At 44.7% G+C, this 13,030-nt stretch overlaps 1 protein-coding gene across 10 annotated transcripts in view; it reads right to left on the bottom strand.

Moving 5' to 3' along the window:
* The window catches only part of LOC129822249 (neurobeachin-like), a 318,368-nt gene that overhangs the window by 5,082 nt on the left and 300,256 nt on the right, over nucleotides 1-13,030 (bottom strand). For 5 of the 10 annotated variants that reach the window (XM_055880361.1, XM_055880364.1, XM_055880363.1 and 2 more), the window contains 6 exons: nucleotides 12,814-12,903; nucleotides 11,621-11,813; nucleotides 8,212-8,283; nucleotides 7,043-7,198; nucleotides 6,603-6,773; nucleotides 189-290 (listed from right to left, as the gene is read on the bottom strand). In XM_055880361.1, coding sequence (XP_055736336.1) covers nucleotides 189-290; nucleotides 6,603-6,773; nucleotides 7,043-7,198; nucleotides 8,212-8,283; nucleotides 11,621-11,813; nucleotides 12,814-12,903 — 784 coding nt within the window. The other 5 variants (XM_055880362.1, XM_055880370.1, XM_055880365.1 and 2 more) reach the window with 3 other exon arrangements.

The following is a 13,030-nucleotide window of genomic DNA, read 5'->3' as shown; positions in this document are numbered from 1 at the left end:
GCAACCAAACACAAGACTAAGATCACCATGCGCAATGCCAAGCGTCAAATGGAGTGGTGTAAAGCTCGCCGCCATTAGACTCTGGAGCAGTGCACTACTTTGGAACAGAGCCATACGGGCCCTGGTCAAAAGACGTGCACTACACAGGGAATAGAGTGCCATTTGGGACTCAGGCTGTCTCTGCTGACCTTTGGCTCCACTGATGACCAGTCCCAGCTCGGCACACACAGAGACACACACCACCTCATGGTCATGGCCGGTCAGCACAGCTCGCGGTGCCGGGTAGTCACCTGGAACACAACACAACAGTTGGGTTTTATTAAGAACAACATACCATGGCTTGGGATCGTTGCAACAGAGTGCACTTCACTGGGGGATGCGAAGAATGTAATGAACTAAGAACTTTCTGAAATAAGAGCATTCATCAGGACTCAAATGTGTTGTTATGTTGATAAATAACTGACCACAGACAGTGAGAGTCACATCCACCCAGCTGCTGCCAGCGAGGTCCTGGTCAATTGTCATATAAATGTTGTGACGGCAGATCATCCCCTTCCCCAACCACCCTCCCCTCACACTGTCCCATGATTGATGGGGGAGAGGCTAGTGAAGGGAGGTCCTGGACACCTGGAGTCTCCCCCCTTCTCGTCCCTCTCTCCTCTCCTCCCTTCTACTCCCTTCCACCCCTCTCCTCTCACCCCATATGTCTTTTCCTTCCTCTCTCCTCTCATCCCTCTTTCTTCTCCCCTCTCCTCCCTTTCACCCCTCTCTCTTCTCCAGTCCCTTAGAGGGTAGGACCAGAGCAGACCTGCCAGTCCCAGGACAGTGTGAGGCCTCCAGAGAGATCACAGACTCATCCAGCTCACCTGCCCTACAAAATATTCAATCAGCCTACACTGAGCCCCCCCCAGCCAGCCAACACAACCTCCCCACCCTGCCTCACATTGCAGTGATATGGGCCGAGTTGGGCCTGAGAGGCAGGCAGGGGATTGAGCTGGAAGTTATTTTAATGACCAGGGGCCTCATTTATCAAGAATGCGTACATTTCTCACTAAATTCTGAGCAATGGATAAATGATAGCTAATATTTGTTGTGTAGCGGGAATAAAAGTCTACATGAGATCTCCTTACCAATGGCAAATGCATCTGTTTCATCATTAGGCATATGTTTTAATGTTTTTATTAGCCTACCATTATTATCATTCCTGTGTATCAAACACCTCCATTTTCCTCAAAAGAACAATATTTGCTTGCAATACAGTTGATCAACCACTAGACGTGGTGAATACTCATGATCTGAGATTTGCATGGAGACAAGCAAAGTTTCCCATCAAGTTCAACATTGATAAATGTTGATAAAACACCTTTGTGGGAAAACTGGCGCAGGCAAGGTTTAGTCTTTGCTGTGCGCTGACTGGGCACGGACCTTTGATAAATGAGGCCTGAGGTGTTTAAGGACACATGCAGGCTGATGTACATTAGAGGGCACTGTTCTCTTCCTGCCAAGGGTTACAACATCTTCAACTCTGTCAAATATGAATCATATAATACTCTCCTACCTAGATTGCTGTGAACTGAAGTCTGACAAAAAGTATTGTTGTTCATCTTAAAATTGTATAATGCGCAGTGGTCTAGAGCACTGCATCGCAGTGCTAGCTGCGCCACCAGAGTCTCTGGGTTCGAGCCCAGGCTCTGTCGCAGCCGGCCGCGACCGGGAGGTCCGTGGGGCGACGCACAATTGGCTTAGCGTCGTCCGGGTTAGGGAGGGTTTGGCCGGTAGGGATATCCTTGTCTCATCGCGCTCCAGCGACTCCTGTGGCGGGCCGGGCGCAGTGCGCGCTAACCGAGGGGGGCGGGTGCACGGTGTTTCCTCCGACACATTGGTGCAGCGGGCTTCCGGGTTGGAGGCGCGCTGTGTTAAGAAGCAGTGCGGCTTGGTTGGGTTGTGCTTCGGAGGACGCATGGCTTTCGACCTTCGTCTCTCCCGAGCCCGTACGGGAGTTGTAGCGATGAGACAAGATAGTAATTACTAGCGATTGGATACCACGAAAATTGGGGAGAAAAGGGATAAAATTTAAAATAAAAAAAATAAAATTGTATAATACATTATGATTAACTCCTTTATTAATAATACAACGAAATAGCTCATATACAGTATTGGTCAAAAGTTTGGACACGCTTACTCGTTCAAGGTTAATTCTTAATTTTTTTTACTATTTTCTACAATGTAGAATAATAGTGAAGACATTAAAACTATGAAATAACACATGTGGAATCATGTAGTAACCAAATCAAAATATATTTTATATTTGAGATTCTTCAAAGTAGCCACCCTTTGCCTTGATGACAGCTTTGCACACTCTTGGCACTCTCAGAATCAGCTTCATGAGGTAGTCACCTGGAATGCATTTCACTTAAACAGGTGTGCCTTGTTAAAAGTTCATTTGTTGAATTTCTTTCCTTCTGATGCATTTGAGCCAATCACTTGTGTTGTAACAAGGTACGGGTGGTATACAGAAAAAAGCCCTATTTGGTGAAAGACCAAGTCCATATTATGACATGAACAGCTCAAATAAGCAAAGAGAAACGACAGTCTGTCATTACTTTAAGATCAGCCAAAATTTCAAGAACTTTGAACGTTTCTTCAAGTGCAGTTGCAAAAACCATCAAGCGCTATGATGAAACTGGCTCTCATGAGGACCGCCACAGGAAAGGAAGACCCAGAGTTACCTCTCCTGCAGAGGATAAGTTCATTAGAGTTACCAGCCTCAAAAAATTGCAGCCCAAATAAATGCTTCACAGAGTTCAAGTAACAGACACATCTCAACATCAACTGTTCAGAGGAGACTGTGTGAGTCAGGCCTTCATGGTCAAATTGCTGCAAAGAAACCACTACTAAATTACACCAATAATAAGAAGAGACTTGCTTGGGCCAAGAAACATGAGCAATGGACATTAGACTGGTGAAAGTCTTTTGGTGTGATGAGTCCAAATTTGAGATTTTTGGTTCCAAACGCTGTGTCTTTGTGAGATGCAGAGTAGGTGAACGGATGATCTCCTCATGTGTGGTTCCCACCATGAAGCATGGAGGAGGAGGTGAGATGGTGCTTTGCTGGTGACACTGTCTGTGAATTATTATAGAATTCAAGGCACACTTAACCAGCATGGCTACAACAGCATTCTGCAGTGATACGCCATCCCATCTGGTTGCGCTTAGTGGGACTATCATTTGTTTTTCAACAGGACAATGACCCAAAACACACCTCCAGGCTGTGTAAGGGTTATTTGATCAAGAAGGAGAGTGATGGAGTGTTGCATCAGATGACCTTCCCTCCACAATCACCTGACCTCAACCCAATTGAGATGTTTTGGGATGAGTTGGACAGCAGAGTGAAGGAAAAGCAGCCAACAAGTGAAAATGATATGTAGAAACTGCTTCAAGACTGTTGGAAAAGCATACGGTGAAGCTGGTTGAGAGAATAAAGAGTGTGCAAAGCTGTCATCAAGGCAAAGGGTGGCTACTTTGAAGAATCTAAAATCTAAGATACATTTTAATTGGTTAAACACTTTTTTGGTTACTACATGACTCCATATGTGTTATTTCATAGTTTTGATGTCTTCACTATTATTTTACAATTTAGACAAAAGTTAAAATAAAGAAAAACCCTTGAATGAGTAGGTGTGTCCAAACTTTTGACTGGTACTGTAGGTAGCTACTGAAGACCACTATGTGTTTCATCTATAGTGAAGAACTTATTAAATGTTCACTCTGAAAAAACTGATATCAAACATCCTGGTTTGATTGATATGGAATATGATTAGTTGAAGTTCTCTCCATAGAAGAAACCTTCCTTTGTTAGGAAGGTGCACAGTGCAGTAAGCACTGTGTATGTGTGTGTGTGTGTGTACCATGGGAGTGTTTTCTCCTGCAGTATAGTGCTGCGGCACCCTCTATTAATTGGAACAAACCAAGCTGAAATTCTTAATTATCTTCAGAAAAGATAATGAGAAAAAGACTCACCTCAACCACAGCCCCATTTGACACCAGTTCATGCACAGTACACTCAAATACATTACATATACGAACACGCACACTCTTACACGCACACTCTTACACACACACTCTTACACTCTTACACACACACACACCCACCCACCCACATGCACACGCACACACACACGCGCACACACACACACACACACACGCTCACACGCGCTCACACACTGTTATTGTGTCCAAGTCAGACAAATGGTGAAGTGGTTGTTTTGAACACAGATAATTAGTGAGTATGAGGAACTAAGTGAGAAGAGCAGCAGAAATCAAATCACACTGGAGCTGAATAGCAAGACATCTGGAGTATTTTACTGGAACGCAAGTAACACACACATACAGGTGCATATACAGTAGATGCTTCTCCCTGTCAGGGCCGGCGTTATGTGTGTTCTCCCTGTCTCTGTATGTGTACACCATGTATCTGATGCTGTCTGGACAAAATGAGTATGGCATGTCATACTTTTTCTGGCCTGACAGCATCAGATACATGGGCTACATACAGTAAGACAGAGGGGTGCTGTTTCGCTCGCTAGTTTCTGCAGCGAGGAATAAGCCCAATGCGTTTCTATGGGCACAATATGCAGAACTAAACTTGTTGAAAGACATTATATACAGATCTCTGGTTTCAGCCACTTGAAAATTAGAAAGGAAAGTTGACGGGTGCACAGTGCACTGTTCGGATGCTGGCTTCCCCTAAAGTAAACTGATGTTTTGACAAAATTATATAATTACTCCTGTCTAAATAAAATCATTCAAAAGACTTTACCAGAGAGCTTGACTTAGCCACAGAGGATCATTGGCTCTTTCTTTTTAAATAGCCTATGCTTATTTGCGAAGCCAGAATTCGTGCAGCGTGCGCGGCTATAGGCCTAGGTGAACATTGAGTTGCGTCTGTCAGTAAATAGCATCTCAAATGTGTTTAGATAATGTGTCTTGAGTACAAGAAGAAGGGGCATGCACTTAACTCTACAGAATGTGCTCTGCTGTCTCTTGCCAAATCTTGCACATTCATTGTTTCATTGTGTGAATTGTTTGCCCTTTGATTGTTTATTTATATCAATTCAACATTACATACACTACCGTTCAAAAGTTTGGGGTCACTTAGAAAGGTCCTTGTTTTTGAAAGAAAAGCAAATCTTTTGTCCATTAAAATAACATAAAATTGATCAGTGTAGACATTGTTAATGTGGTAAATGACTATTGCAGCTGGAAGCGTCTGATTTTTTATGGAATATCTACATAGGCGTACAGAGGCCCATTATCAGCAACCATCACTCCTGTGTTCCAATGGCACGTTGTGTTAGTTAATCCAGGTTTATCATTTTAAAAGGCAACTTGATCGTTAGAAAACCCTTTTGTAATTATGTTAGCACAGCTGAAAACTGTTGTTCTGATTAAAGAAGCAATAAAACTGGCCTTCTTTAGACTAGTTGAGTATCTGGAGCATCAGCATTTGTGGGTTCGATTACAGGTTCAAAATGGCCAGAAACAAAAAACTTTTTTCTGAAACTCGTCAGTCTATTCTTGTTCTGAGAGATGAAGGCTATTCCATGCGAGAAATTGACAAGAAACTGAAGATCTTGTACAAGCTGTGTACTACTCCCTTCATAGAACAGCGCACTGGCTCTCACCAGACTGGCTCTCACCAGAATAGAAAGAGGAGTGGGAGGCCCCGGTGCACAACTGAACAAGAAGACAAGTACATTAGAGCGTCAAGTTTGAGAAACAGATCCCTCACAAGTCCTCAACTGGCAGCTTTATTAAATAGTACCCGCAAAACACCAGTCTCAACGTCAACAGTGAAGAGGCGACTCCGGGATGCTGGCCTTCCAGGCAGAGTTGCAAAGAAAAAGCCATATCTCAGACTGGCCAATAAAAAGAAAAGATTAAGATGGACAAAAGAACACAGACACAGTACACTGCCTAGAAGGCCAGCATCCCGGAGTCGCCTCTTCACTGTTGACGTTGAGATTTTTTGCATTTTAATTCAGGTTTTTTGATTAACCACATGACAATAATTTTGAGAAACTAAAACAGTATTATTGAAGTGAAGGTGTTCCACAAAAATGCGCATACATGTTTTAAATAACTGGCACACAGATAGGTAGAAATCATAAGATAAATTGTAAACTTCCCCAAACTTGAAACTCACAAGCTGCCTATGGTCTTTATTGTAACACACATGAACAACATTTGAAGAAAAAAACAGGCCTGCCTATAGAAATCAAATGGCAGTCCAACTGATTCATTCTGGCGCCAGCCCTGCTCACTGTCTCTGTCCATCATTCCATAACAAGAGTGGAAACTAGAATTTTCACTGCTGATCAAATAATGCTTTTATTAATATAATAATCTACCTTAATGAACTACAGCTCCACAATGAGGTGCTGTAATTAATTTGAGCTGATATGAAGAGCTTCCTCTCTCTACCCTTGGACAGAGGACAACTACTGGCTACAGCTCATGGACAGGACTGTTACACTGTGTGTCTGTGTGTGTGTGTATGTCTGTCTGTTTGTGTGTGTATGTGAGTGTGTGTTCTGACTTACTGTTGTTGGGGTTGTCTCCTATGATGTGGTGTCGTCCACTCCAGTACCACAGTAGCAGAGTAGCGTCTCTGGACCCTGACACGATGTAGCAGTCTCCCCCGATATAGCTCTCTGACCGGGCCAGACACGTCACCACGTCCCAGTGGCCAAACACTATCTGGGTCAGCTTACCTGCAGCACAGAGAGAGCAATATAAAGTATTGTAGACATACAGTAGTATTAAGGTACGAGTATTATACAGTCTGTACTATTATCTGGGTCAGCTTACCTGCACAGAGACAGTATTATGATTTAAACCTTTGTGTCTAGGCCTACTGTGTGGAAGTAGTACAGTGTAAGTAGTACAGTGTAATATAGTAGTAGTATAGTACTACAGTAGCATAGTAGTAGTATTATGGTGGTACTATAGTAGCTAGAAGTACCATGGTAGTTAGTATTACCTGTCTCGGTGGAGTAGACTCTGAAACTCTTGTCCCAGAAGCCACAGACCAGGATGTAGCGGTTGTCGGCGGTAACCACGAAGCAGTGTGTGTTGATCTGGATGCTCTGATCCACCAGGTCTGTAATCTGACGCTTGTTACTCCCAGAGTTGTTGGCTACACACCAATCAGAGGGATAACTTAGTTAGTATTCAGTACAATGGTCTGGCCTGGCCTCAGGGTTACACTCACCAATCAGAGGGATAACTTAGTTAGTATTCAGTACAATGGTCTGGCCTGGCCTCAGGGTTACACTCACCAATCAGAGGGATAACTTAGTTAGTATTCAGTACAATGGTCTGTCCTGGCCTCAGGGTTACACTCACCAATCAGAGGGATAACTTAGTTAGTATTCAGTACAATGGTCTGTCCTGGCCTCAGGGTTACACTCACCAATCAGAGGGATAACTTAGTTAGTATTCAGTACAATGGTCTGGCCTGGCCTCAGGGTTACACTCACCAATCAGAGGGATAACTTAGTTAGTATTCAGTACAATGGTCTGGCCTGGCCTCAGGGTTACACTCACCAATCAGAGGGATAACTTAGTTAGTATTCAGTACAATGGTCTGGCCTGGCCTCAGGGTTACACTCACCAATCAGAGGGATAACTTAGTTAGTATTCAGTACAATGGTCTGGCCTGGCCTCAGGGTTACACTCACCAATCAGAGGGATAACTTAGTTAGTATTCAGTACAATGGTCTGGCCTGGCCTCAGGGTTACACTCACCAATCAGAGGGATAACTTAGTTAGTATTCAGTACAATGGTCTGGCCTGGCCTCAGGGTTACACTCACCAATCAGAGGGATAACTTAGTTAGTATTCAGTACAATGGTCTGGCCTGGCCTCAGGGTTACACTCACCAATCAGAGGGATAACTTAGTTAGTATTCAGTACAATGGTCTGGCCTGGCCTCAGGGTTACACTCACCAATCAGAGGGATAACTTAGTTAGTATTCAGTACAATGGTCTGTCCTGGCCTCAGGGTTACACTCACCAATCAGAGGGATAACTTAGTTAGTATTCAGTACAATGGTCTGGCCTGGCCTCAGGGTTACACTCACCAATCAGAGGGATAACTTAGTTAGTATTCAGTACAATGGTCTGGCCTGGCCTCAGGGTTACACTCACCAATCAGAGGGTCCATCTCTATGGGCAGGTGGTGGGCCTGTTCCAGGGAGTAACCTGGCGCTCCTCTCAAACCTGGAAACACACACACACATTTCACATGTATGTCACACAAGCAGGTACGCACACAAGTATGCACGCACACACACACACACACACACACACACACACACACACACACACACACACACACACACACACACACACACACACACACACACACACACACACACACACACACACACACACACACACACACACACACACACACACACACACACACACACACAGAGCACCTGCTCCATGGTCAGAGGTTGGTTCATGAAGGTTTCCATGAAGCTTATTGATTTCAGTTCCTGACTGTCAGGCTGAGTAGAGCTATGATCCCCTGGAGGGCAGAAACACAGCAGCATGCTGGGAATATGAAGCCCTTATTATTCTGCTCATTATTGTTGGAACCCAGAACCCTTTTCTTCTCTCCAACAGAAGAACATTGGAGTTGCAGCTGTGGTCCTTAACAACAGAATGTAAGGCTCCACTCTGGTCCTCAACTCGGTGTGTGTGTGTGTGTGTGTGTGTGTGTGTGTGTGTGTGTGTGTGTGTGTGTGTGTGTGTGTGTGTGTGTGTGTGTGTGTGTGTGTGTGTGTGTGTGTGTGTGTGTGTGTGTGTGTGGGTGGGTGGGTGGGTGGGTGGGTGGGTGGGTGGGTGGGTGGGTGGGTGGGTGGGTGGGTGGGTGGGTGGGTGTGTGTGTGTGTGTGTGTGTGTGTGTGTGTGTGTGTGTGTGTGTGTGTGTGTGTGTGTGTGTGTGTGTGTGTGTGTGCGCTCCGGTGACAGATGTGGAAGTGTGAAGAGAATCTGGTGCAGTTGCAGCCTAATTTCCCAGTAAGCTTTCAGGTGACCCTTGATCCTGAGGTGAGTTTGGTTCCTGAGAAGTGTGCGTGTGTGTGTGTTTGTGTTTGTGCATGCGTATGTGTGTGTGTGTATGTGTGCGCCTGCGTGCGTGTGTGTGCGTTTTTTTCTTTGGAGCGTTGGGGGGTAATGTTGTTCACACATGCCTGAGGACCAACATGTGGAAGCACTCTGTCGCTCTTTACCTGACCAAGGGGTGTAGCAGGGTGGCTTGACTTTAACATTAACCTGAAGACTGTTATTTATCTAACTACCTAAATATGTTTAATTGTTAGCCTATTCAATTAATCGTGTAACAATTAACTCATTAGGATTTGGGCGGTTCTTTAAAGAGTTACCATCTCCCGAATTAAACTCTAAAGGTCTTTACCTGTCACGTCTATAAACAGTCAACTTATTCATCGTAACCTTGTATCATGTCATTATTCTGAACAACCTCCTTGCATCTGCAAAAACCAGAGCCTTACCTATTCAGGACAACACAAGTTGATTTCATTATTTATTTACTAGCTAATTAAATGGTAACACAGGATAAACATACACACTTTATACGTTAAAAACAGGTCCCTAGCGGAATGACAACAATATGGCTGCTTGTTATAAAAGAGATTGAGGGATGGGGGGCAAAGATGGACAGAGACACTTAACCTTGGTACATTTAGAAACTACTCTCACTTACAGTAATCATATACTTTGCACACAAACCGCCACCCTCTTTGAGCAAGAAATCATGAATGTATTTACATGAAATGCCGGATCTCTCTCGGTGGACAGGGCCTTGGAAAGGGGGTTGGGCCTTTACGTGGCACGCTTGTAAGGCTCTGATTGTTCCAAAATTGTTCCAACAAGTCTTCTACTGTTGTTCTTCTCTGTAGTTTCCGGTATCTGGTAACTTGTCGTGTAGTCCTGAACAGAACTACAATAGATTTTTCTTCCATTCACTCCTGAAGATGCTTCTTTGAAGATAGGCTAGCCAGCCGGGTTGATGGTTCCCAGTGGGGTTGTGAGAGTAACGTAATACGATGGTTTGAGCAAAGTAACGTTAGTAGAATGGTCCCACTTAAATTTGCTTTCGAAGATACTTTACTTAGGACAGCTAAGCAGCCGTACCAGTGATTGTCCGAGAGGTGAGTTTATCGTCTCTACCTCGTGTTGAGATTCAAAGTTCAGACTTTAAATGTGCAGCTGCATCTCAACGTTTTTCTGGTCTGACATGTCAATTCTTAACCCAGTTTGTTCGAAAGGACGGTTCTATCAGGCTGACACGCTCTCTGACCTCACTCAGGGGCGTGACTTGTCACTGTGCAAAGTTTATGTAACACAATTATCTCTTATGGCTCCTAAAATGGTTTGTCTAGACCCAGGCTGCTACAGACCCAGGCTGCTAGAGACCCAGGCTGCTACAGACCCAGGCTGCTACAGACCCAGACTGCTACAGACCCAGACTGCTACAGACCCAGGCTGCTACAGACCCAGGTTGCTACAGACCCAGGCTGCTACAGACCCAGGCTGCTACAGACCCAGGCTGCTACAGACCCAGGCTGTATAGGTTAGCCCTGGTTGGTAAGGAGGGGTTTTACAGGGCCACTGCTGTGGTAGGTAGCACATGTGGTGGAACACGCAATTAGTTTTACAAGAGTATGTGTGTTCTGGCCTATGAATGTGTGTGTGTGTGTGTGTGTGTGTGTGTGTGTGTGTGTGTGTGTGTGTGTGTGTGTGTGTGTGTGTGTGTGTGTGTGTGTGTGTGTGTGTGTGTGTGTGTGTGTGTGTGTGTGTGTGAAGGTTTACTTAGTTTTACAAGAGTATGTGTGTTCTGGCCTATGAATGTGTGTGTGTGTGTGTGTGTGTGTGTGTGTGTGTGTGTGTGTGTGTGTGTGTGTGTGTGTGTGTGTGTGTGTGTGTGCGCGCGCATATACACTACCGTTCATAGTTTTGGGTCACTTAGAAATGTTCTTGTTTTTGAAAGAAAAGCACATTTTTTGTCCATTAAAATAACATCAAATTGATCAGAAATACAGTGTAGACATTGTTAGTGTTGTAAATGACTATTGTAGCTGGAAACGGCAGATTTTTTATGGAATATCTACATACGCGTACAGAGGCCCAATATCAGAAACCATCACTCCTGTGTTCCAATGGCACGATGTGTTAGCTAATCCAAGTTGATCATTTTAAAAGGCTAATTGATTATTAGAAAACCCTTTTGCAATTATGTTAGCACAGCTGAAAACTGTTGTTCTGATTAAAGAAGCAATAATACTGGCCTTTGAACTAGTTGAGTATCTGGGGCATCAGCACTTGTGGGTTTGATTACAGGTCATTTACAACATTAACAATGTCTACACTGTATTTCTGATCAATTTTATGTTATTTTAATGGACAAAAAATGTGCTTCTCTTTCAAAAACAAAGACATTTCTAAGTGACCCCCAAACTTTTGAACGGTAGGGTATGTGTGTTCTGGTCTGTGCTTTCTGGCCTCTGTGTGTGTGTAGTACCCTCACCGACAGTGTTGTGCCAGCGGTTGACAGCGAACAGTCTGCTGCAGGTGACGGTGACAGCAGCAGGGACAGAGAGGTGTGGCAGGGTGTTGGCTGCTACGTGGGTCACCGGGGAGTTGGAGGGAAACTTCAGTACCATGATCACATCCTGCTGCATCTGGTCCTTGAACATCAGAGGGCTCTGGGGAAGGAAACACTATTGAGTAGAAGAGAGAAGAAGAGAGGGAGTGTGGAGGATGGAGGATGGAGGGATGGAGGAGGATGAGGAGAGAGAAGGGGACAGAATGGAGAGAGGTAGTTAGTGTGGAGGTAAAATAGGTTTCAGACACAGAAGAGCTGCATGTACATGGTGGAGGAAGAGGAGGAGATGATGAGGAAGAGGGGAGGGAGGAGGGGTCAGTCAGACATACAGACATACATACAGACATATAGGCAGACACACATACACAAATACAGACAGACAGACAGGGGTTAGAAACATGAGATGGAATTGTTGTTTATAGTACATGAAACATCAATATCTTCACTTGCAAGCAAAGTCGGGGCAACATTTTCCTAATGCTAATTAATGTAGGTAATTCTTGTACTTTGCACAATTATTTTGCACTACAAAAATGTGGCTCTCCGTTTAGTTTACTGTATGGGGATAGTGAAAAGGCCTAAACCAACAACACGTCAGCCCCTTTAGACGGCTGTGGTAGTACTGGGTCAGTAGGGGGCACTCTTCCCTCTGCTCTACACATCAACTCTTCATTCAATGGAGCCATTGGAAATATGTTGGAAGCAATGGGGACTGGGGAGTTGAAATGGGGAGTGGGTACAAGGAGTGGAGGACATGGTAGAAAAGAGAGCATAGAGAAACCTATTGGCAAAATATTCTCTCTCCCACGATGGAGAGATGGGACTGCCACACACACCACAAAGACAACATACAAACACATACACACACACAAATACACACAAATACACACACACACACACACACACACACACACACACACACACACACACACACACACACACACACACACACACACACACACACACACACACACACACACACACACACACACACACACACACAAAAGCACAAACGCGCACACACACATGCACAGACACACTTGTATGGATACACACGCACACAGATAGACAGAGACGCAGTGGAGAGAATTTTTCCAGCATGCCGTGTGTCTCACCAGGTGCATGGCCGAGCTGCGAGGAGGATGTGGCTCAATGAGCAACTGAGACGGAGTCTGTCCAACAATCAGAACCTGCTTCTCCATCGCCTGAGGAGAGAGGAGAGACAGAAAGGGAGGGAATAGGGAGAGGAGAGGAGAGAGGGAGATAGGGAGAGGAGAGGAGAGAGGGAGGATAGAGAGAGCAAGGGGGAGCAAGGGGGGGAGAGAGAGAGAG

The sequence above is a fragment of the Salvelinus fontinalis genome, chromosome 24 (genome assembly GCF_029448725.1).
Source record: "Salvelinus fontinalis isolate EN_2023a chromosome 24, ASM2944872v1, whole genome shotgun sequence".
Classification (NCBI taxonomy): domain Eukaryota; kingdom Metazoa; phylum Chordata; class Actinopteri; order Salmoniformes; family Salmonidae; genus Salvelinus; species Salvelinus fontinalis.
Note: the sequence above shows the minus strand (reverse complement) of the source record. Positions and strands in the feature narration are given on the sequence as shown.